The following is a 24,850-nucleotide window of genomic DNA, read 5'->3' on the forward strand; positions in this document are numbered from 1 at the left end:
TGCCTCAGTGATGTCCGAGGATTTTTTTTCCCCACTCCACCACACTCAGCGTGAAAGGTGTATCACCGGTTTAATCAAACAAGGTGGGATTCCTTCAGCAAAGGGTCCAGAGAGCAGGGGCAGATCTGAGCACAAAGTCAAGGGCAAACAGGAAACCAAGAAGGATAATTTGAGGCCACACTGAATGAGGCTTCGTGTGGTTCCAGGCAGGGGCAGGAGCAGAGTGAGCAAAACGGAATTAGAATGACGCGGAGTTGGAGCAGTCAGCTAGGTGGCCTCGGCAGAGAAGCCGTGTGCTCGTCCCCTCTCCGACTGGGGCCACCGTAGGCGGAGATCCAGGGGGCTCACCCAAAGTCTGGGACCTCGTGCCTCTGGGGGAAGACCAACCCCCTCGCCAGACTGGGTCACTCGTGTGTGCGCGTGGCCATGCCCACGTGCAGCCACACTCACGCACATGCCAGCCACCCAAAGGCAGTCCAAAGACACAGTCATTTCCTTACTGAGCGGGAGGAAGGAAAGGTTTCGCACTGTTGTCTGCCAAGGCTGAAAAACGAAGGGGTCAGATAAGATAAAATTGGATATTAAAAACACATAAGACGTGCTGTGTTTCTAAACGGTACCAGCGTGGTGTATATGTTGTGGATTAGCAGCTGTGTTAAAGTTCAAATCCACTCAACGCTCCAGTTCTGTATTCACATGACAAATCAAGCTCCCCCCCCCCCATATGAACTCCTCAGCATCTCCGGATGGAGGCCACACACAGTCACCGTCACCGTCCTCAGGGAGCAGGCTGGTGGTGGCCCCCCACTGCTCCCAGCACCCTCCCCAAATAAGCAAAGTGCTGCATTTGCTTCTGCCCTGCCAAAAGAACAAAAACAAACAAACAAACAAGAGCTTCTGCCTCATGCTGAATTCTAGGAGGACTGAGTCATCTCATTCTCTTGGATTCAGTTCCTCCATTCCTTTCTCAGAGCCGCAGAGTCCTTTAGAAGCACCCGAGAAGCCATGGAGTGGGCATGGCCAGGCCAGAGCCGTCCTGCACCCTGTCCCCTCCTCCTCCCGTCATCCTTCTCCAAGATTAAGATCACAGAGGCTTGGGTACCTCTCTCCCCTTCTCCCCATCGGCCTTTCCCCAGGTGTCTGACCTTAAGCCTCTTTCCTCCTGTTTCCCTGGCCATTCTTCCCTTGTTTTGTTTTCTCACCCCTCTTTGTCCCCCATCACTGTAAAGGAAGCAGCCAAATCAAACCTGTGAGAGAGACCGGTGGTCAAGCACTTCTGCCTCTTGCTCCCTGCGGTTAGCAAGGCAGCAAAGGAAGGAACTTGGCCTCAGGGCTGGGCAGGAGGTTCCCCAGCAAGGAAAGGGAAGCAGCAAGCAGGGCAGGCTGTCGGGGGGAGCTCCCCTGGGTCGGTGGGCTTAGCACCAGGAACAAGAGGTTTAAACTGAATATGGTAGGCCAGTGAAAACCTGTTTCCTCCTCGCCTTTCTTCCATCTGTCTTAAATGAGCCACCTCCCCTCATCTGATCGCAAAAGGTGTAGCGTCTCTTACCCTTCCCGCCCCCCCCCCCGCGCCATCAGTGCTGTGCTATTAAATGGCTGTAACTTTTGACCTCAGCAAGTGGGAAATATGAAGGGTTCAAGGTTGCCAAATGGCAGAGTTCCTAGTTACAGTTCATGGGAAAGAAAGAACCACGTTGTTAATTAGCTCTAAGCTGCCATGCAGCCCACTCCTGTGACCTAGAGCTTTCTATGTCAGGATTATAAACACACATCCCTGAACAGCAACTCCACCTCCATTCAGCCCATGCTTGGAGACCTTAAGGGCTCCAAGACTCCTAGCCACCAACATAAACGCTGCAAATTTATTAAAAGAGATGACAGTCAACGTAGGAACCCACAAACCTACAGCCTAAAAACATGGCAGGGGCTTTGGATCCAGACAGACATCTCTGAGCCTCCATTTTCTCGTCAATAAAGCAGAAATAATAATACTTACCTTCTGGGGCATTATAGAGGTAATTGTGTTTACACAGTGTCTGGCTCAGGGGTATTCAAACATCCCAGTTTCCCCATCGTCTTGTCCCAGCCCTGTCATGCCCAAATACCTGGCATGCTATAGGTATCATGAGCTGAAGTATTTAGTCCCTCGACCCAGAAGAAATTGCTAGGTGTTGCAGAGTTGGCCGTGAGTAGATTTGCAAACTCTCCTGATTGTTAGAGCTATGACAGGTATGATTTAGAAGTGACGGTTGGTTGGTCTCTCCCTCCACCCTTAGCCAGAGAAACCAAGAGAAACTCATATATACTTGCACAAGCTACTTTTTTTTTTTTTTTAATGGAGAGCACAGAAAAGCATAAGGTCCATATGGCAGTTATTGATTTGGGCCATCTGGTAAACTAGGACTTACTCCTACCATGTTGGCTTAGAAGCTACTCCCAAAAGCCTTTCCTCCCCTAAGAGATGCATTGGTCAGATGGGGACAGGGATGGATTTCATTACAGGGCGGGGATTACAGTGAGAGGAAGCCAGAGCTGGACTCTGAGAGACTGTCTGCAACCCTGACCCTACAACAAAGACCAGAGAGAACCAAAAAAGTGTTGATTGACACAGGGCCATTAGGGGTAGATGGTGGGTGGCCCCATGCTCTCACCCGCTCATGGAGCAGGGAGGCCTCAAAGTAACTAACAAGACAACTGTTGAAGCACTTTATAAAAATACCCTGTGAATATTCCTATATGCCTGCACCATGACGGAGGGGGAGCATCAAGTTCAAGCTAGTGGGTGGGGTCTGCCAGCCCTAAAAGATGACCTTTCGGCTCCATTTTTAAAGAATATTCCACTTTTTGTGCCTCTCCCTCTCTCCGCTCCTGAAAGCGTTTTCCTTTTCAAGGCAAACGTGTTTCCCTCTGCTTGCTCTCGGCCAGAGGCAAAGTTTTCCTTTCCTTTAAAAGTTTTTGTGAAGACCATTTATTGTTTTCACGTGAGAGCAGTGTGAGCCATTAGATTTTTTTTTTCCATGGGGCTTCTAACAAAGCCCCAAACAACAAACGCACTGATTCTTTTTAAACCGGAGGGAACTAAGGTTCAACAGAACTTTTGCACTGCCTTCAAGGACTGTGTTGAGTGGCCAGCCTACAAACTGGGACTTCAACCGCGGTTTCCCGTCTTCCGCTGCAGGTATTCCAAGCCAACAACGATGCCACGGAGGTGGTTCTGAACAAGCTGCACACGCCGCTCCTGACCAGGTTCGTCAGGGTCCGGCCCCAGACCTGGCACTCCGGCATTGCCCTGCGGCTGGAGCTCTTCGGCTGCCGGGTCACAGGTGAGGGGGCGCCCCAGCAAGGCTGGGGAGCTGATGGTGCCCTGGGCTCTGCTCCCCCTTCCAGCCCGCTGCCCATAGCATGATTGCACCACGTGACCTTTCCCGAAGGTCCGCTTTCACCTGGAACTCAGTTTATGAGCATCTAATGCACCCTGACTGCAGACCCTGCCTTGCCGCACGCCATTTATCTGTGTCTTAGCCACTCGGTCATTGGCGGCACGGGTGTGTTTTGAAGGTCTGCTGTGCCCCAGGCCCCACACTGGGAGTGAAAGTGGACAGGAAAAGTGAACAAGCAGATGGGGTCTCTGACATCATGACGCTTTTTCAGGCTGGTGGGCAACATAGATAATAACGTCGTCAAGCACTGGATAGTTATAAACTAGGATGCGTGTAGGAAGGAAAAGAACAGGGTGCTCCGAGAAACAGTGGCCGAGGGGACCTGACTGTTGATTAGAAATTTGGGGATGGCCTTTCTGAGGACGCGACACTTAAGCTTGGGGGTGAGTAAAGGTTAGCCTGATGACGACTGAGGGGAACAGCATTTGGAGTGGGAGGAACAGCACGTGCAAAGGATGCAAGGTAGTACCGAGCGGTGATAACAAGTGGAAGCAAAGACCTGACCCCAGGTACGTGTCCATCCAGTTGGGAAAGCAGTCACCCGGGAAGCAGTTCCGGGCTCGGCTGAACTCCCCCCGCGCTCACTGCCCTGGGAGGCTCAGTGGGGACTGGTGTCACTGGCGAGGATACGAGAGCCCTTGGCTAACAGTGTGAGCGCTGAGATGTGCCAGGCCCTGTGCCATGAGCGTTCATGTAGTAACTTATGGAATCCTTACAACAACCCCCGAGAGGTAAGTTCTGCCACCAGCCCTCCTTTAGACCTAGATAAACTGAGGCACAGAGCAGTGCAATCATTTGCCCAAGGTCAAACCGCTAGCAAGCGACAAAACGAACGTGGACCCAGGCAGTCTGGTTGCCAGTCTGGGCTCTTAACCACCGTGCTTGAAACGTGAAGAAATCGGTGCTGGCCGACAGCGTTTGATGGTCGGGTTCTTTTGTAGCTCCCTATTAACGGGAGGTGGTACCCGTTAAGCAGGGTGCCAGCCACGAGCTGTTACGTTCCTCCCCTCCACAGATGCCCCCTGCTCCAACATGCTGGGGATGCTCTCGGGCCTCATCCCTGACTCTCAGATCTCAGCCTCCTCCACCCGCGAGTACCTCTGGAGCCCCAGCGCCGCCCGCCTCGTCAGCAGCCGCTCGGGTTGGTTCCCCCGGGTCCCTCAGGCCCAGCCGGGCGAGGAGTGGCTGCAGGTGGACCTGGGAGTGCCCAAGACGGTGAAGGGCGTCATCATCCAGGGGGCTCGTGGAGGAGACAGCATCACTGCCGTGGAAGCCAGGGCGTTTGTGCGCAAGTTCAAAGTCTCCTACAGCCTAAACGGCAGAGACTGGGAACACATCCAGGACCCCAGGACCCAGCAGCCGAAGGTAGGTCGTTTCTGGAAGATTCCCTAACATTACCCCAGACAGAGAAGTTCAGTTTGGAGGTGCTGACTGCCCAACTAGATAGTCTTCGCCAAACCCCTGTGTCCTAACAAAACAAGCATTAACTTATACATTACTCTGTGCCACACACTGTGCTAAATGCCATATTTAATCCTTACAACATCTCTAGAGGGGGAGATTGGTTTGCCGCTCCCGTGTTAGAGATGACAAAGCTGAGGCTTGATGTCATACCTGGGGTCACCGTGTATACCTGTGGAGAGCCACAGTTCGGACACAGCCTGACTCCAGAGCCCAGACGCCTACCCACCACTCAGCACTGCCTTTCTGTAAAGTGTGATAGCCTTTATACCCTCTTTCACATGAACTTTCCTTGGAATTGGCCAGACGTCCAAACGGGATGTAGTTTTTGGAGGCTAAACTGTAGAAACAAGGGGATTACTTCCAAAAACAACTGTTTTGTTGTTGTTGTTTTTTTTTTTTTTTTTGAATGTCACTGCACTCGTTTGTATTTTCCCAGTCCTGACTCTGCTTCGATCTTCCCACCTCTCACACTGAGGCTGGGGAGAGGCGGGAGAAACTCACCCAGGCCAACGCAGCCTGCCCCTCCCACCATCAGGGAAGGAAGGTCAGCCCTCAACACGGGGTATGGAGGAGCCCCAGCAAGGGGAAAAGACATCGTGCCTTTGTCCTTCTCCGGGTCAATCTTGGGGGTAGTCAGGCGTTCTGATCCTAACTGCCAAGTTACCCTTGTTTTCCTCAGAAGAGCAGACCCCTACCAAGGAAGGGGGAATTGCGTGTCTCCGTTTGGCCGCCTTTGCTCAGCAAATGTTTCCATTCCTAATGCAGAGGCGCAGGCTGGTTTGGAGGCTTTGCAGCACTGATGTAAACACCCAGCGCACAATTTGGAAGCCTGGAAAGGCTCAGGAGTTGATAGCTAGAACCTGTAGTGGGCAGAGCAGAAGTTGGATCATGGGTTTTCCCGGGGAGAGCTGACCCTGACTCTTCTGGAGCCTGGGAAAGGAGATGATCTTAGCCAGGGCCAGGGCCTGGCCCTCCCGATGACAGTGCCCCCTTTTGGAATCGTGGGCATCCTGCAAGTGAGGCAGCCCTGCAGCGTCCCTAGGTGCCACAGCCCCTAGCACGTCTCCACACTGGCATCACCCTAAATCGGTGGCTTCCACGTGTGCTCTCGTTTGGGTCCCCCACCCTCCTTTGACCGGGGCAGCCATACTGTCCTCAGTTCGGGTACCTGGGCTTCAGGTAAGCTTTGTTGTGAGAGAATTGGCTCTGCTGAACAAAACTAAGGAACATAGTCTCAGACTATCAAATGTGTGATGAGACGATGTTGTCATTAGCCTATTGAAGAGGATGGCTTTACCTTCAGCGACCTCAGTGACCTGAGAGCTATCAGTGAGCTGGGTCCCACATCTAGACTTTGTAGCATCGCAACAAGAACTTCTAAGACAACGGGCAAAGCAGCCTCAAACTCACTTCTCCACCCTCCCGCCAAGTCCAACTTAAGGCTTATTCGGAGCCTAATTCTTTCCCGAGTCCTCAGTCTCCCGTCCCAGGATAGAAGACAGAAGCTGGCAACTGCCACTTGCGTTTGCTCCCTCTTTTCCATGTTTCTGGGACCCTAGCCATCTTCCAACTGAATCAAAACCTCGGTCTGAGAATGGAGCTCCTGTGGGTTGTCATGTCCAGTGAGATAACTATGAGGCTGCCTTCTGGATGGAGGGAAGGGCAGGAAGGGGAGAAGGAAGAAGAGGGGGAGAGGGGAGGGCGTCCCACAGAAGAAGGGCTGAGTGGCCTGTCTCCCCTGCAGCTGTTTGAAGGGAACATGCACTACGACACCCCGGACATCCGAAGATTCGACCCCGTTCCTGCACAGTATGTGCGGGTGTACCCCGAGCGGTGGTCTCCAGCAGGGATTGGGATGCGGCTGGAAGTGCTGGGCTGCGACTGGACAGGTAAGGCCCGCCTTCCACTCCAGGGCTCTCGCCCACGGGGTCTGGTGAGCCTGGCTTCCCGGGATGCCCTGGGAGGAGCTCAGACCGTGACACGGATGGCCAGAGGGGGCAGCCTTCCCTGCTGAAGCTCTGTCAGCTCAGAACCCGACCCACCCCAGGCCCTGCTGTGTTCCCCTGCCTCAGACCACAGGCACCGCAGCCTCTGGGCTTGGGACAGTTTCTCAAGGGATGTGCTTTGTCTTTTTTGAAGGATCGTTTCAGCTCTCCAACCCAAGTCTCTCAAAAACAAATCGTAACCACACACGACCCACCCAAATTCAATTAGACCCTGACTCTTCAGGCCAGAAGGCTGTGGCTGTTGATTTAGGGAAGAAAAAAACCCCCTCATGATAATAAAGTAATCGGTTTATGTCTGAATCTGGCCTCCAGATGTCAGTGGCTAAGAGACTTCATTTTCATTTTGAAGCCACATCTGTAAAAGGCATTTATTTGCTCAGAAGGGACCCTGTTGCAGGGAAGCTGACGGGAATAGGACTTCTTCCCGGTGTGGAGCAGGAGTCTTGTTCATTCCCGCCCGCCCCCTCCTCAGTGGCCCAGGCTGGTGGTGGCGGGGGCAGGGGGGTCCTCTAATTCTCCTTAATGTGGATAAGGCCCACCGAGCATGCCCACGCTTCTTGTTTCTGGAAAGCACCCCTTTCTTCTGAGTCAGGCCCCACCTTCCCTCCGGGCACCTCCTGTAGCAAAGCTGGCAGCAGATCTCACCCGGAGCTGGCTCACTGCCCTCCAGAAGGAGCTCAGGGGGGCCACGTGAACCCAGTGCCAGCAGGAGCAGCACACAGGCCGAGCCACCCTCCCTCTCTCCACCAGAGCCCCAGGTATCTCCATTTCCCTGTCTGTGCCGTACCTTTCGCCAGCTCACCCAGCAGGGTAGCGGGAAGGATTAATAAGGGCATGTCGGAGAAGTGCTTCTGGCTCCCAGGGAGCAAAGTGCTGCCCGTGTGCTGGCCACGATGGCACAGAGGAGGAGCCCCATTGAGGCATGCAGGCTGGAAATCAGGCCGAAATTAGCCTCTCTCACCTTTGGATTGAAGGCAGCCCCAGTGAACACATTTTAGTGGGAAGATACTTTATTCCCCGTCACGTAGGGAAAAGGCCAATTCGCTGCAGCCTGCACGTCAGCTGTCTGCTTGCAGGTGCTGAAAACTGCCGTCCAACAGGGGTACAAGCTGGCTTCATTTACGGCCTTTTCGAAATCAAATGGTTAGAGCTGCAGGGGAGCCAGGAGCTTGTAGGCCAGGGGCTTTTAAACATTTTTGACCATGATTGACGGTTAAAAATTTGTATCACAATCCACTTGACTTGCAGGCACACACTCACACAGTGTGTGCATGTGGGCTATAGCGTATTGTTAAGTGCCTGGGCCCTGAGCACGGATTGCCAAGTACAAGCCCTGTCTCTGCCGATCGCTGGCTGCATGACCTCAGACGAGTTACTTAGCCTCTCAGCATCTTGGTTATCTCAGCTGAAAAACAGGGATGATGAGAGTATATCTACCCTCCAGGGTTGTAATGAGGATTCAGTAAAATACTGGGTGTAAGCTGTTTAGACTGCTACCTGGCACCTAACAAACCTGTTATAATGAGTAAATACAATGGAACGAGAGGTTCCCAGATCAGTGCTCACTTTCCCCATGTGAGCGTACTCTGAAATATTACAGGTCACGTTCAAAAAATGCTGGTCGTGACCCGACACATTGATTCCACAACCTGCTAATGAGTGTGGCACACACTTTAAATCAAAAAACAAAAATCACAGATCTAGGCCAACCTCTCTCTCACAGATGGGGAAACTGAGTCCCAGAGAAAGGAAGCTACTTGCCAGAGGTCGCTTAGGTAGCTGGAGGCTGACTCCTGCTTCCCTCCTATGCTCTGGCCTTCCGTGCCCTGCCTCTCCCAGGCTGGCCCTGCTTTATGACTGGCAGGACAGTTGCTAATGACCTTTTCCTCTTATTGCCCCCCTACCCCAACCTGGCCCAAATTACCCTGGTGATGGTCAGCAACAGGTTTCTCATTTCAAAGTCCTGCCTGGCCATTCCTTGGAACATCAGAGTTGGGGCTTCTTACCCTCCGTCCAGCCTCCTTCCCTTTGAAGTCTCTGACATCTGGTTTCAATTGCAGGGGAGCATTGCAGTTTGATGGGCAGTTACCTCTGAGCTCCCAGCAAAACACAGCAGACACGGCCCCGCCTTCTCACTTTCCTTCACACGCCCTGCCCTCTCGCCTCATCAGCCCCCCGTACCCCTGGATTTGACATTATCCGTGCCAACCAGCTTCCTAACATCCCCCAGAAACTATTCTCCTAGGCCATGTGGCTTTTTTGCTGTTCAATTTCCCATTCCTTTCAGCGACTCATCCCTGGTTCACTTCATTCCTACCCTGAAAGGATAGCAGGAAAAATAATAGGGCTGGCCTGAGTCACTGCAGCTAAATAATGTGACAGGGCGGGTTCACCTGTTAGTTTGTTTGTGTTTCAAATGATTACTTCTTGCTTTGCTGCCCATAGTTTGCTTTACAATCGAGTTTGAGATTTTGTGACACAGTGACAAATCTGAGCTTACAAATTAGGACGCTTCGAGGTTATTTGCTATTTACTGTGAGCAAGAGGCAGATACGGCAAAGGGAAGTATGAAAGGTTATGTGCGTAGTATTTAATAGCAGAAAGGTGGGAAGTCGACCGTGAAAAAGCTATTCAGCGTATTTAGCGATTTCCTTCAGCTCCTGGCTTTATTAAATGGTATCCTGAAGTGTGCCTGACAAAGGTGCCTAATCACGTACAATAGTGCAAAGGAACATGTATAGAAATGGGAAGAACAATGCACGAGCTTATTCGGAGAGTCGCGTTGGAGGGCAGCTCTGGGATGAAGACCCCACCCCGCAACACACAGACTTGAGCGCCACTTACCAGAACCCGTCCTGGCCCCACCCAGGGCCTGACTCATTGTTTTGTTCATTTCGTAAGTAAGTTGCTGAATGAATGACTGGCGGGAGCAAATAGACAAGTGAATGGAAGGGTGAATGAATCACCTAGAGCCCAGGTCAGAACTGACTGCCTGCAGCCAGGTTTGGCCCGGCCAAGCTCTGCTGCATGCTCCTTATTATAATACTTTGGACAAGTTGCCAACACTGACAGGTCTAGAGATCTCCCATGGGGATTTTTGGCTTCGCGTGGGAAAAAAAAATTTTTTTGCAAGATCTGGCCGCATTGGGCCACGTCCCTTCAGGCCTTCAGGGTGCTGGAGCCGGTCCTGGTGGCCGCCCTTAAACTGGGCGTGCGAGATCCCCTCTGCCACCTTCTGTCCCCCACTCTACTCTCCTGGCCCCCAGTCAGCTGTCTTGCTTACAGTAGCCGTTTGCGTTCAGTAAGCATTTGAATTTGCCACACCCTGACCTGACCTAGAGGCACAGGCCTAATTACTTCCACCAAGTGGAGCATGAGTCCCTTTGAGTCCATATTCCTTTCCATTCAGTTTCGTGCAAACACGAACAACAATGTCTGGAGTTACACCTCCCCAGCTGTCTGGCTTGGCTCTTGGCTTTGCTATTGTTCTTCTGATTATCTTGTTATAGGTGGGCCGCATCGGTCAGTTAGCTTGGGTTCCATAAACGTTCTGTGTGAGTCAGAGAAGATTGAAAAGAGAACATCCCTTCCACGTAAAAGCAGGGGTGAGTCGGGCGGGAAGGCACGTCAGGAGCCACCGAGGGGCAGTGCACAGGAAGCTCATTTCGTGAAACACCGGGATTTTCTCAAAACTGTTTTTAGAGGGACACCGTTCATTTATGGGGACACCGTTCATTTCGTGCACGTGCGTATCACCCACGCTTCTGTCGTAGACAGAGCACCCAGAGCACGGGTTAGCCTGCCTCGGGGTCAGCTTCACCCACGTCCACCATGGCCCCACGTGGCCTCTCATGCCAGCTCCAGGAGCTCTGCTGTGGAGTAAAGAGCACAGATTTGTGTCCATGCCTCTGTCGTGGCTGTTTCTGCAGCTTGGGACCATTCTCGCTCAACAAAGACAATGCTCCTAACTTGTTGATAGTGCACAGAGGTGACTCCGGAGCGGTGTGTGTGTGTGTGTGTGTCCATCGTTAGTAGTTATCCTTTCTTCCTCCTATAAGCCCACACTTAGGGGCACCTGGGTGGCTCAGTTGGTTAGGCATTTGACTTTTGATTTTGGCTGAGGTCATGATCCCAGGGTCTTGAGATGGAGCCCCACATTGGCCTCCTCGCTGGGCATGGAGCTTGCTTAAGGTTATCTCTCTCTCTCCCTCCCTCCCTCTTTCTCTTTCTCTCCCTCTGCCCTGCCCCAGCGTGTTCATATGCGCACGCACTCTCTCTCTCTCTCAAAAAAAATAAAAATAAATACATAAAAAGGAAACTTAGTTTGGGGCATCTTCCTCCTGCTGGGTTTCAATGCAGACTGCCATACACACAGTGTTCATTCCCCTTTCTTTGCCATTACGCAGACTCGAAGCCCACAGTAGAGACACTGGGACCCACCGTGAAGAGTGAAGAGACCACCACCCCATATCCCATCGATGAAGAGGTCACGGAGTGTGGGGAGAACTGCAGCTTCGAGGACGGTGAGAATTGGGGTCAGAGTCATGGTTCATCCGGGATGGCAAGGTGCTAACAGTCAGAGGCCTCTGGTCTGTGGCTGGGGCAGGGACCTGGGTGTCCCATGGTCAGAGGTCAGGGAGGTGTGTGAGGTCAGAGGCCATTTACAATCGCTCTGGAAACACTCAGATATTGGAACAAGCGGTGCAGCCTATAAGTGGGAACCCAGTGGTCATCAGCTGACGTAAGAGTCCATCCAGGGAGGACCCCCCACCCCTGCTTTGAGAAGGCTCCCTTTCCAGCCCTCACTTGGCCTTAGAATCCTTGGCCTTTTGCTACTGAGCTGTGACTCCACCGTCCAGTCAGGTGAGGATCTGACGGTCGTCTGGCTGACTCGGTCTGTGGAGCACGGCGGTCAGGTTAACACAGCAGTTAACCACTCCTCGACCGAATTTCGCTGTGTCTTTGCACACTGCCGATTGAGAAAGTGTAATAACCATGGCTCCATCAAATGGCACATCCCATCCTCCATGGGGTGAGCCCAGGTCAGTGACAGAGGCAGGAATGGGCAAAGGCACCTCAACCCTTCCTTCAGATCACAGGGCCTCCTGGTTCCGGATCAGCGTCTTCACCTGGGCACCCTGCGTCACCTCCTTTCTCATCTTGTAAACACATCCGAGTGACATAAAAACACTAATTGGCAGAGCCCAAAAGAACATCACCTTACCGAGTGTGAGGACGTTCCCAACAAACCACAAATTTCGGAACACCTGGCGTTTCTGGCTAGAATGTAATGTTTGCCAGCCTCCATTTACAGTACATTACTGATCACTATTAAACCTTCATTAAATGAGATGAGGGAAGACCAGTGGAGGGACTTGGGGAGTGGCAGAGTCACACAACGTAGCCCCCACCCAGTAGGTGGATGGCACAACCTGCCGAGCCCATCACACCGGCCACTGTGGTGTGAACGGTCGCACTGATGGAGTGGACGGCTCCAAACAGTGACTGCAAAGCAGAATGGGCGGGAAGCCAAAAATAAATGCTGAAGTTGTGTGACTGAAAAATGATAATTTAACGCATATGCTTTTAGGAATGTGCTTTTGTATATCGTGTGGGCGCGGGGACGCTCTTGGTCAGGGTTAGTTGAATACAGGATTCTGACATTTTAATGAACTTGTTTTTGTTGTGTGAAGAGGAGAAAGAGACTCGGAGAATCCTCCGAGGCGTGTTTCAGATAGTTGGAGAGCTCACAGTGGAATGCACAGGGAGTTAATATACAGCATGGGATCAGCAGAGTTAGCTTTGGTGGAGGGCAGGAGGATGGGGCTCTATCCAAGTGGCAATCCAAAGGGAAATGTCAGAGTTCTGCCGCAGACTTTCAGCAGTTTCGTATAATTTTCCCGTTGATAGTGGTTTGTTTCATTTTAGCTTTCTTTGATGGTTCCTCCCTTTTCTCTCTTTCTTTTCTTTTTCTTTTTCTTTTCTTTCTTTTTTTTTTTTTTTTTTTTTTTTTTTTTTGCAAAAGGTCTTTTTGTGGAATTTGGTTCCTGAGCTACAGTATGCGTGTAAACATTAGAGAGGAATTATGGTATATTGAATTACTCCATATTTTTTAACGGAAAAATAGAAATTCAGAAATTGTTGGGAGAAGGGGGGCGAGGGCTAAGGGCTGACTTTTCCAAGCCACAGGTTGATGCTTCTGTAATAGACTCCATGTGTTTCCTCTCAAGTCAAGCTGACTTTGGCTGAGGGCAGGCAAACGTGTAGTATTGTGTCTTGGGAAGGGGCGGCCCAACGGGAGCCTGGTGGCAGTCCCTTCCCCTCAGAGGTGGGCCTTCCTCGCCCCCATGGTGTGAGCAATTTGTTCCCACCCATCTGTTGTTCCCTTTAGACTTCCTAACCTGCATTCGAGGCCTTCCCCGCGGAAATTCCTCTCTGGGAACCCTGAGAAGGGAAGTGAGAAGGCCAAAGACCCTGCTTCCTCCCCGCTGCTAGCATCAGCCAGCACTTTTCCGCTGTCTCTACGGCCACAGGCCGGCAAGCCTCCACATTTGGATTCCCATTTCCTCTTTCCCCCACCTCCACACCCGCCCCCGCTCAATCACACATCTGGCACCAGTTTACACTGGGTTTTTAGAGCTGAGTGGGAGCTTAGACAGGTGAACAACGAAGCAGACGGGACAGGCCACGGCGCGGCCACTTTGGACATGTCCACGAGGAAAGCATTCCCTAGTGCCCTGGGATCTTGGCCTGCAGGCTCTCAGTGCCGTGCGGAATTATGTTTTCTGCCGGTCAGTGCTGAGCTAGGCAGCCGGCTGGTCTGGCCCCCTGGTTCTGCCCTAACACGCCAAATCACCTACCTGGCCTTGGCACCCCACGGGGATGCCGGGCTGACCCTGTGTTCTGGAACAAAAGACCTATCACAGGAGGTGAAAGACTTCCTTGTTTCTGAGCCCACTTTCTCCGCCCTGGCCGGCACCTCCCCGGCATTTCAGCCTCTCTGGATGTTAATGGGCTGCCCCGTCACTTCTGAGAGCCAGGTTGGCAGGAACCAGCCTTCCACTGAGGCACCGGGGAGACATTCTTCATTGGCACTTAGGGAACAGCAATTTTCACATTTGTCTGCTCTCTGAGGTGGACAGAAGAGCCTGATTAGAGCCCGAAGCCATTTGGTGGCCTCATTTATAATTGCTTACTCTGGGAACCACTGGCAGACTTGGCTTTCATGCCTGGGAAGGATGAGACCAAAGGCTGACCCGAAAGCCAACGATCGCCAAGATGAGTTAAATGAATAAGCAAAGGGAGCCGCTTCTTTCTCTGCCCTCCACTTAGGCCTTGCCAGCCCTTTCAATGGCACCACTGTGGCTGTTGTCCGAACCCATTTCATTTGCCTTCTTTGGGTTATTTTCCCCCCACTTTCAGACAAAGATCTGCAGCTCCCTTCAGGATTCAATTGCAACTTTGATTTCCCCGAGGAGCCCTGCGGTTGGATGTACGACCCTGCCAAGTGGCTCAGGAGTACCTGGGCCAGCAGCTCCAGCCCACACGACCGGACGTTTCCAGGTAAGCCGGCTAGAGACTCAGCGGTGAAGGAGGTAAGGGGAGCCTGCTCCACGTCTCCCAGCCCCAGGTTCCCCGGCAAGCTTCGTAACTCCCCACCACAGAGCAATCCTCTGCTCTGCGCCCACAAACCACCACAGTCCTTGCTTGCAACGTCACCCTACACCATAGCTGGCTGGCGGTTTCTAGCCCCGTCTTGTGATTACAGTGCAGCCTGGAAGCTGAGAGGGAGCAAGAGAGGCCAAGAGAAAAGAAAGGAAAGGAAGAAAGAAAGAGCAGTTGGGAGGTTTTAGGAGACAGGATGAGTCAGTGCCTCCCTGTCTCCATAGCCAGCGCTCACGGCTGACACGGCAGAGCCTCTTGTCAACACCAAGCCGCCTGTTGTTCCTAAAATGCCTCCTTAGGAAACCCTGGCCTCAAGCCTGGCTGATACTTCTCCGAGGGTATCATCGCGTCAGCAGCAAACCAAGCTGAGGGTCCGAAATGCTGCCACACCCAGGGGGTCTAGTAGAGCGGCCTGGCGCTCAGCCTCCAGGAGTGTGTTGACGCCTGTCCTTGAACTATCGTCCAGCCGCTCTTTCAGAGCCAGGTTTTGGCAGCCCCTCTTGGCACGGTGGCCAGAGAGGGCTTGCCTGTAGCCCTCCTAGAAGCCCATAGAATCAAGGGTCGTCTACCCTCTGCACCGCAGCGTGCTTTTACAGTGGCGTTCGGGTCAGAGTTTCACCACCAACTCTGAGGAAAAAGAAAAACCCTGCTTTGTAATGTGTGCAGCTTTCGGGGATGTAAAGACGCCTCCTGTGGCTGAGCTGCCAACAGGACATGATCAGGGGCGGGGCTGGGAAGCACAGTAACTACACGACATCGTTTTTCGCCATCAGACGGCTAGAATAGATATGAATGACGTCAGGAGCATTGATACTGATAAAAGGTATTAAAATCATTAGGAAGCGTTGCGTCTTGAGAATGTATGGCCTTTCATCTTCAATATAATTTATTTAATGGTAACTTTATGTAATTTAATTTTTAATAATGACCACGTTTACCACCTGCCTTGCAAAATTCTGGAAATTTTAACAGTCTGCTCTCGCAAGCCAGCACACGTTGGCTCCCGCACACCGCTTGTTCGGTTTCCATTTTTTCTGCACCCCTGGCCTGGACCTCGGGGCCCCGTAAGCTTTTGAGAGGAAAGGGGTTAATTCTGGAAATTAGTACATCAAATGTTGCCTGACTAGAGAATAAAGGGAGGAAGGGGCCTCGCCTTCTACAGGGCTCCCCAGAGCTGCTCTGCAGCCCCTCAACCCCAAGGACTGGTCGCGTCCCCTGTCCCCCACGGGACAGCAGTGGGACAGACGCCAGGAGAGCTCTGCGGGCCGGCCTCCCAACACAGCCTGCACTTGCTTTCCTGGAGGGTCACAGTGTCTGCTCTGGAGAAAAACATTTTCATATTTCAAGTGTTTGTCTCTTCAGCATGTGAGTGCTTGGAGAGATTAATACCTGAAGATCACCACGGCCTCGGGCAACGGGAGAGAGTACTCACCCTCATCCCAGCCTTAATCACCCCCCCCTCTCGTTCACTGCAATAATGTTTAATTAGTATAATGAGCCTCCTGCACGCTGGAAAAAAAAATACTTATTTTTATAACCCAGCCTGGATTTTTCATTTCATTTCCTCTCCTTTGAGACTTGGCCCAATTAATTGGTTGTTTTTCCCAACCTCCACTTTTTATCCCAACATAAGGAAGGTTTGTGGGGTATGCATGAGTGTATGCACGCATAGTGTGTACTTGTGGGTGATGTGGGTATGTATGTGTTTGCATATGTGTTTCTCTCTCAGGGTGTTTGTGGGTTTTGTGTGTGTGTGTGCAAATGTCATGCGATTTATGCGTAGGTGTTTGTGACTATGTATACACGTGTGTTTGCATGCGAATGTGTGTGTGTTTGCATTTGAGTGTGTTTGTGGTTCGTATGCATGAGTGCCGTGCGTGTGCACGCACATCGTGTGAGGTGTGTACAAGGGGGCAGCTGGGCAGAGGCGCTCTGAAAGAACGGATGTAGATGGCACAGCATGGGGAGATTTACTGGCTCTTACTCAACATCCCTCTTCAGATTCTCCCTAAAAATTTGGCCTCCTCCCTTGCCGTCTTCTGAGCAGACTTTCTCTAAGAATGTCTGAGCCCAGCCCTGTCCAGGCCACAAGGCCACCAATTAGCAAGTGCCACTTCTGGGAGAGCTTCAGTTACTCTCCATTTGAGCCTGGCCTTGACCTCTGTCCTTCTGTCCCTCTGCCCGTTCTGCCTCCCCCTGCTGCGGGTCTCACCCTCACCTGAGTGCCCCCTCCACTGCCCTGGCTACTGGTTGGAAATTCTAGTTCTTGTCCTCATTCCAGTTGATTCATTCCACCCTGCAGTTTGGGAGGGCTTTTCAGAGCAAGCTCGCAAAGCACGGGCAGAATTCCAACCGTTGGCTGGATGGATGGGGACAGAAAGAAAATTAGGGCCATAAGGAACTGCTAGATCTAATGTTGTTTTTCCCTTAAGATATTGAGAAGGAAAATAATTATTTCCCTCTTCCAGAGGAACCCCTGAAGTTTGAAAGAGTGGTACTCGTAACCTGCCTCCAGAAAACAAAACCGAGACATTCTTTTCGGAACCCTTCTTTCTATCCTCTGATGATTTTAAAAGTCGTCTGCTGTGTTTCCCATTTTCCTTCTCCTTACAAAACTCGATATGGGGCTTTAAGCAGGGAAGGATAGAAAGCCCTTTCTGTTCAGGGTGGTCCTTTCTTCAAAAAAAGAAAAAAATGGGGCCCCGAGGGGAGCAGTTGGGAGAGAGGAAACAGCTGTGCTGACCAGGGACAGGGCAAATGCTGGACCTTCCCAGTCAAACCCAAAAGCCCTGTGTCCCCCACACTTCGCCACTCCACAAAGAGGAGATGCTCTTTAGGAGAAGTGTGCCATTATGTTTTACCCGCTTATTGGGTAGATAAACAAAAGTAATTGCATGTAAGAAAGGAGGCGTCTCCATCAAGTATAGAGGGGGCATTAGGATAGACAAGGAGAGAGAAAAGGAAGAAGAAATAGCCATGTTGAAATATCGTATGCAGCCTGTTTGATTAGAAGTGTCTGTGGAAACTATTTACATTCCTTAGATATTTTCTGAATTAGTTCTTTTCTCAAGTTTTGTTTTGCCTTTTTTTTTTTTCTTTTCCTTTTAAGTCAGCAATTAGTTCTGTTCTTTTGGCCAGTGGTAATAGTTGCTTAAGGCTGACAAGACACCCACTGGTTTCATGCCACTGTTTTTGTTTTTCAAGATGATCTTTCAAGCCACTCAGAATTCCTTCTTTGAGATCTTTGCTTGTGGCTTGGAAGCCTGGGCTGTGCTCACACCAGCCCCTGGGGAACCCTGTCCCGAATCCAGTGACCCCTGGTGGTTGTAGAGGAACCGGTCCGATGTCCTCTGAGAAGCCACTTTGTCTTTTCTGTGTAGCTATGACACAGAAAATGCCTTCCCTAGTGGGAGCTGTAGTAGTTTCTACAGACATTCTCAAGTGCGATGATCATCAACCCAGTGTCGAGAATGATCAGGTCTTTAAGGAACAAGGTAAAAACTCTGAGACGATACGGTGAGCTCACGTGTCTAGAGCTGCAAGTAGCTATTTCCACTTTAGTTAATTACAGTTATATACAGCTGAAATTTCAGTTCCTCATTTCAGGGACCTGGTGGCCATGATATACTGAACAGCACAGATGTAAAACGTGGCCATCGTCGCAGAATTGTCTTGGTTAGACAGCTCAGGCATCTTTTGGCATCGACGTATGTGTAACCTCTGGGGTCCTTGCTGACCCTGCTTCCCCATGAGGGGAACCAATCACATTCTAAACCAAGAAGCAAGTAATTAGGTGGATGTGGCTTCTCTACGGTCCCTTAGTGAGAGTGTCCAGTGGCAGCTATTTTTGTCACTGAGCCATTCGACCTCAGTGAACAACCATAGTAGAGAAAGCAAGCAGATAGCATAGCATTAGATAGTGTGGGAACTATTTCATTGGACCAAAAAAAGTAAATACTAAGGAATGCCGATAGTAGTAATAATAGTTGTTATTATTACTATTATCACCATTATTGTCAGGAATGGGACAAGAAGACTAGAGAAAGAAGGTACCATGTTAGCTTCAGAATCCTTAAGTATTAAGTGTCTGGTCTCCCTAAATGTGTGTTCTTCTATGCATTTGTTGACCTCATGAAGTATGGTTACAGTATTTCTTTATTTCAATAGCTTCAAATCATGGAAGTGATATAATGAAAATACGCAGGAGAGCCTGGCTGGATCAGTTGGTGGAGCATGAGACTCTCGGTCTCAGGGTTGTGGGTTCAGGTGCTGCATTGGGTGTGGAGCTTATGCAAAATCAAGGAAAGGGAAGGGAAAGGAAGGAAGGAAAGGGAAGGAGGGAGGGAAGGAAGGAAAGGGAAGGAGAGAGGGAAGGAAGGAAGGAAGGAAGGAAGGAAGGAAGGAAGGGAAGAAGGGAGGGAGAGAGGGAGGGAGGAAGGAAGGGAGGGAGGGAGAGAGGGAGGGAGGGAGGAAGGAAGGAAGGGAGGGAGGGAGAGAGGAAGGAAGGAAGAGAGGGAGGGAGGAAGAAAACAGGCCATGCCTATTTGTACCAGTACACCATTATGGTAAGACAGAGCTTTGGCTGCCTCGCATTTATATGTTTATTGGATTGAGAAAACAGAACCTTTACTCTGGATTCAAAAATAAGCTCAAGACAGAATAAGGAATACAGTGTTCTGAAATATTCAAATTTTATTAATGGTAGCTATTCCATCAAATGTCAGGGGTAAAGTTGTTAACGTATCATGGGACTGTGTTGATGCAGATTGGGCCATTTATAAACTCCATGAGAGCAGAGGACCAGAACTATGGTTCCCTGGGGAACATGTACACGAGGAGATTAAGTGTGGGGGAGTAGATGGTTGCAAAGAAATTATGGGAAAGAATTGATGAGTGAACTTGCCCATGATGGGCTTGATATTTGGCAGGGAACTAATAGTGACTCTGAATTAAAAAGCAACTCTCTCTGAACTCAAAAGACCTCCCCGGTAGGTGGGACCGACGGTAGCGAAGAATCCAGAAGCTGCATTGGCATTACCTTGAGTTGCCTTCAAAAAAAGGTCGATGGGGCTCGGCTGGGGCACAGCCACTGCAAATACAGACACAGGACCTTCTCAGGCTTAGACTGCAATGGATAATTAAAGACCAGGAAGAACTTGGCTGAAAGAAAGCCAATATTCAAGGAATAACTTCAACTGGAAAAGGAAAGCATAGCGGTGCTTCTTTAAGAAAAATAGGAAGGAAAGTATCTCTGACTTTATAGAACAGACAGCAGTAAAGAGAAGCTGTTATTCCTTTTTTTCTGAAAGTCCTGATTGGTTGAGTTCCGCAGCAGTGTGCAGATTGATAATGAAGGGCAGAATGATAACAAGACTGCCTCAATTGAAAAGCCTTCATGAAAGCTGACACACTAAAAAACACACAAACAAAAACCCAGCTCTAAGAAGACTCCTGCAAAGACCAGACCTAAAACCCCAAATGTCCACAAAATGGTCAATTGTAAACCTTGAAGATACCCTGCTGAGTTCATGCAAAGTCAATGTTTCCCTTAACTGGCTGTTAATTTGAGGACCTTCGCAGAGATAGACGGACCTTGGGAGGCCAGCTGAGGGGCTGACTCATGTTTTAAGCATGACCTATACAGAGAGATTACATCTCCTGCAGCACTAAATATTCTTTCAGATGGTTGTTCTGGTAAGAAGGCAAGATGCTAGCCAGGAGATGTGTGTGTTGGACAGATGGTGGGTTTGGCTTTGCCATAGCCAGGAGGATCAGACTGGCGACTTACTTCAGGGTTTGGTAAGGTGTGGACACAACCGATACCATTGCTGTCGGGCCAAACACAGTCAGTCACATGTTCACCCAGCACGTATGCAGCTGAAGCCAGATGCGGCCATAAATCGCCAGGTGAAACGTCAGGAGACCCTTTCGAGAGACAGCAGCAGGTTAAAATGCCTGAATGGCCCTGTCCTCTGCACTTCCTCTCTGCCCTTTTGAACTCCTGTTGTTCATTCCCGTGTGATTATTTTCCCCTGTATCACGGACAACAACAGATGTTTTGAGTCAAGAACCTAGCAAAATGCCTCCCAAATATGTCAGGTCCAGGAGGAGAGGAATTGGGTCTCTGGGACATTATTTCTTCACTCTCTTTCAGCGAGTGAACATATTTCCTTTCCATTGTCTTTTTGTTGGAAGCTATCCATTGCCGACAGCATTGCCATCAGCTACAAGAACAAGAAGACGGCCTCCAGGAGGCAGAGCTGGTCCTTGGCTGGTCAGTTGTCATGTTTGGGGACCTCTTTACAATCCACAGGGCTCTTCCTTGAAGTCCAAGTAAATCGCTGAAGTGGCCCACCCGTACCATGCCAAGCCCTTGCTCTATCCAGTCATCAACAGCCACTGTGTGCTTAAAACTTCCTCCGTGCTTGTCAGTGGCAGGCCATAAATTAGAATGTTCTAGAAGAACATATATATGGGTGCCGTGGCTTAAAAGCGCTGAACCACTTAGCTTAGAGGAGGGTTGGTATAGACCTACCACCATAAGTAAAGGCTTGGAAAGTGGACATGTAAAAAGGCGAGGATTGAGTTTCCCGAGAAAGCGAACACTAGGGGTCTGAATTCTTCACGGGTGAAAATGTTTCCAAGTTAGAGGACAGAAATTGGCCGTGCTCCATCAGGGATCGAAGGGGGACATGTGTCTCAATGACAGCAGGAAAACCTAAAACTGAATTTAAGAAGTCCCTGACAGTTAGGGTTGTGACCCAGAAAACACATTGCCGATGTGGCCTATGGAATCTCCTTCTCTGGAGAATTTCAAGCAGAGGGTGGACAGCTGTTCTAGGGATGTTTACAGCATGGTTCCTCTGGGCAGCCAGGCTGACCCAATCTAAACCATCTCTCGAGGTCCCACTCTCATTCCAGAATCATGTAGTACTTTATTTCATCTACTATATCTTGACAGGAAAGACATCGGTAAACAGCACATGATGCACAAGTAGGAGCTGGCTGGTTGCCGGGGTTGGATGGATCAGCCAATCCAGAGAGCATCTTCACTGCCCTCGGGCCAAACCATACTTCCTTGTGAGTCTAGGAGTGGTCTTTCCAGGTTATTGGTGCTCTTGTGACCCTTTTTCTTTCTTAAGAAAAAAAATGGGGGGCAAGTATAGCAGGCAGTATGTGTCGTGAGACAAAGATCCTAACATTTATTGAGCACTTACTATATCCCTGTTACTGTGCAAGGCATTTGCACGGCTTGTTCCATTTCCTCCTCCTCACACCCCTATCCAGTAATGCTGTTATTATATCCATTTTACAGATGGGGAGACTGAGGCTTTAAAAGACTAGTGAGCATTAGACCAGGATTCCAAGCCAGATGAGAGGCCATGCCCTGGCAATTCTACTCACTCCAGTCGGGGCTCACGTAGTACTTCACTCTCCAGCAGTGGTCTCGGACACATCGCTTCAGTTCTCTGAGCTTCCGTTTCCTTTCTGGTGAAAATGGAGGAAACAATACTTGTTTCACAGACCTAGACTGCGCAGGGAAGACCACATAAGAAAAGGCAGACAAGGCTTCCGCTGCACCATCTGGCACACAGTAGGTGCCCAGGCAACGTCAGTTCTCTTGCCCCTGCATTTCCTATCCCCTCCCTGGGCTCCTCCTGGTCTGAGCTATTCCTCCGTGATGTCCTGCTTCTAATCAGCCCTCTCTCAGTGACAGGCAGGGACGTTTTGCAGCTCCGCGTCCCTCTGACTGATGTCTACTGCTAATTCCTTAAATTTACATATCATCTTTCTTCCCTCAAGCTCACAGCACTTAACAGACAAGTGGGGCACAAATGATTTAACTAAGTGAAATTCAGAGGCCTGCTTGTCTTGAGATTCTGCAAACTAGTGGATTAGCTTAGATGTCAGCGCTGAATTATGATCCTTCAGCTGCTCGTGCTTAGCACGCCACCAGCATTAACTCCCTGGTCTTCCAATGGTCCTTTAAATCATGTGAAGCGATTATCGTCTTACTGTGGAGGCAGAGGGGGTGGGGGGGGGAGGAGGGGAGGAGGGGGCTAGCTCCGGTCCCGGTCCCGGGTGCGGCAGTCTGTGAGACCTTTGGCCTGATTGTGCCTGAAGTTTTAGCAACAGGATGGGTAAATAGAACAGACCCAGATAAAATCCAGCCAGCACGGCTCTTTCCACCTCCACACACATTTTACTTACTAAATTCTAACCATTATGCTATGAATCCCCTGCCGCTTAAGAATGTAAATTCACACAAGTGACAGTATTTCTGCCAAGCAATTTTCAAGCAGCAAGTGGGTCTTATTTGTGAAACTGTGAAGGAAGAAGGCTGAATAATAAGTCTCTGAAATCTGGTTTTCTTTATATATGAGGTAGAAACAGTCAGGGCTTGGAAATTACTGGAGCATGGCAGCGTTTGAGGGCTTCTCGCAGGTGGCTCCAGGGTGTGTCCACAGGTCACCCCATTATTGTCAGTGCACCTCACCTTTGAAAGGGGCTGTTGGCTCGGGAGAGTGGGAGGGAATTGTGAAGGCGTTGTCTGGGTCTGTGGGATTTTCTTGTTTCTCTCGTGAGAATATAGAGACTCGCGTATCATTCTTTATCTGTGCTTGTCATTCATCCATGGGAGCAAACTTTTCTTGAGTAGTGGCATATGTATGTCAGGGAGAAGGAGCAGTATTAACCCTCATATGTGTAAGACCGGGACTTAATCATCTCACCGGAGCGATGAGAAAGACACACATGAATCAGTTAAATTACAGCACAAGCTAGTGGGCGGTTCCCTGCTGAAATGCATGAATAATGGCCTCAAGTCTTTTTAAAAACAAGGTAATGGGGGGCTCCTGGGTGGCGCAGTCGGTTAAGCGTCCGACTTCAGCCAGGTCGCGATCTCGCGGTCCGTGAGTTCGAGCCCCGCGTCGGGCTCTGGGCTGATGGCTCAGAGCCTGGAGCCTGTTTCCGATTCTGTGTCTCCCTCACTCTCTGCCCCTCCCCCGTTCATGCTCTGTCTCTCTCTGTCCCAAAAATAAATAAAAAATGTTGAAAAAAAAATTTTTTTAAATAAATAAAAACAAGGTAACGGGGCACTTGGGGGGCTCAGTCGGTTAAGCTTCCGACTTCAGTTCAAGTCATGATCTCGCGGTTTGTAGGTTCGAGCCCCATGTCGGGCTCTGTGCTGACAGCTCAGAGCCTGGAGCCTGCTTCCGATTCTGTGTCTCCCTCTTTATGCCCTTCCCCCCCAAGACAAACATTTTAAAAAAATGTAATAAGTAAATAATAAAAACATAAAAACAAGATAAGATTAGTGGTACAGTCAGCAAACGCTCAAGTTGTGGAGAGAAAAGCAGCATTCGTTGAAATGTGCCAGAAGAGTCAGGAGAAGAACTAGGAAAAGTGGGGTGTTAGGGGAGTGAGGGGGGACACTAAGGAGGTCCAGGAGCAGGGTGCAGGGTGGGGAAGCCAGTCCGCCTTGAATAGAGTGTGCCTGTTTGCCCAGCCTCGGGGCAGGTACCTGGGGCGCAGCTGAAGAGAAGAACCTGCCACAAGCAGGTGGAAAACCTAACGTCAGGTTCAGCTCTGCTACCCCCTACTTTGGACACGTCACTTGAACCTTCCTGAGCCTCATTTGCATCATCCTGTCCGCAGCGAGATTAAGAAGATCTGGCTCACAAGTATCTAGCATGGGGTTAGATGAAATAATGCATGTGACGTGCTTTGGAATCCACAAAGCATTCTGCAGGTATGACTTGTAATTATTATCATTAATAGCGGTCGTAATGAGATCCGATCGGAGAAGCTTAGGTTTGGAAGGTCTTTGAGTGTCTGCTTGCAGTGCCCATGTCTCCTCCCTTGGCAGATCACCAGCTTTAAAATTCTCTGGTGTAGGCAGCTGCCTAGCCATCTGCGCTGACTTTGACCTTGCAGAAGTCTCATGTTGTGAGGGTATTAGACAGACATGGTTCTGGATGGTTAAGGAGACAAACTGGAATCCCAACTATGCATCCTAAACTGGTCTGATTTGACTTCCCTGGGCAGGGTAGCTTCTGGAGCAATAATCCCAGAGAATCTAACTGGAGGGGACTTAGGGGAGCCAGGAAGGAGGAAGGGAGATGGCTAGGGGGGCAAATGAAGGAGCTGGTTTGGGGCCACGGATAAGAAGACTGTCACAGGCTCATTCTTGCTAGAGTCGCGATGTCAGCAGGAGTAGTAACAGCAAACCAGCGGTCTAGAGACTAACCTGTTGATACAAGGCTCTGGAGTCCT

At 50.3% G+C, this 24,850-nt stretch overlaps 1 protein-coding gene across 4 annotated transcripts in view; it reads left to right on the top strand.

Moving 5' to 3' along the window:
* NRP2 (neuropilin 2) overlaps positions 1–24,850 on the top strand; it is a 116,958-nt gene that overhangs the window by 56,535 nt on the left and 35,573 nt on the right. For all 4 annotated transcript variants that reach the window (XM_043577607.1, XM_043577605.1, XM_043577604.1 and 1 more), the window contains exons 8-12: positions 3,179–3,323; positions 4,456–4,805; positions 6,649–6,793; positions 11,317–11,433; positions 14,333–14,473. In XM_043577607.1, coding sequence (XP_043433542.1) covers positions 3,179–3,323; positions 4,456–4,805; positions 6,649–6,793; positions 11,317–11,433; positions 14,333–14,473 — 898 coding nt within the window. The remainder of the gene's footprint in view (positions 1–3,178; positions 3,324–4,455; positions 4,806–6,648; positions 6,794–11,316; positions 11,434–14,332; positions 14,474–24,850) is intronic.

This window comes from Prionailurus bengalensis, chromosome C1, assembly GCF_016509475.1.
Source record: "Prionailurus bengalensis isolate Pbe53 chromosome C1, Fcat_Pben_1.1_paternal_pri, whole genome shotgun sequence".
NCBI lineage: Eukaryota > Metazoa > Chordata > Mammalia > Carnivora > Felidae > Prionailurus > Prionailurus bengalensis.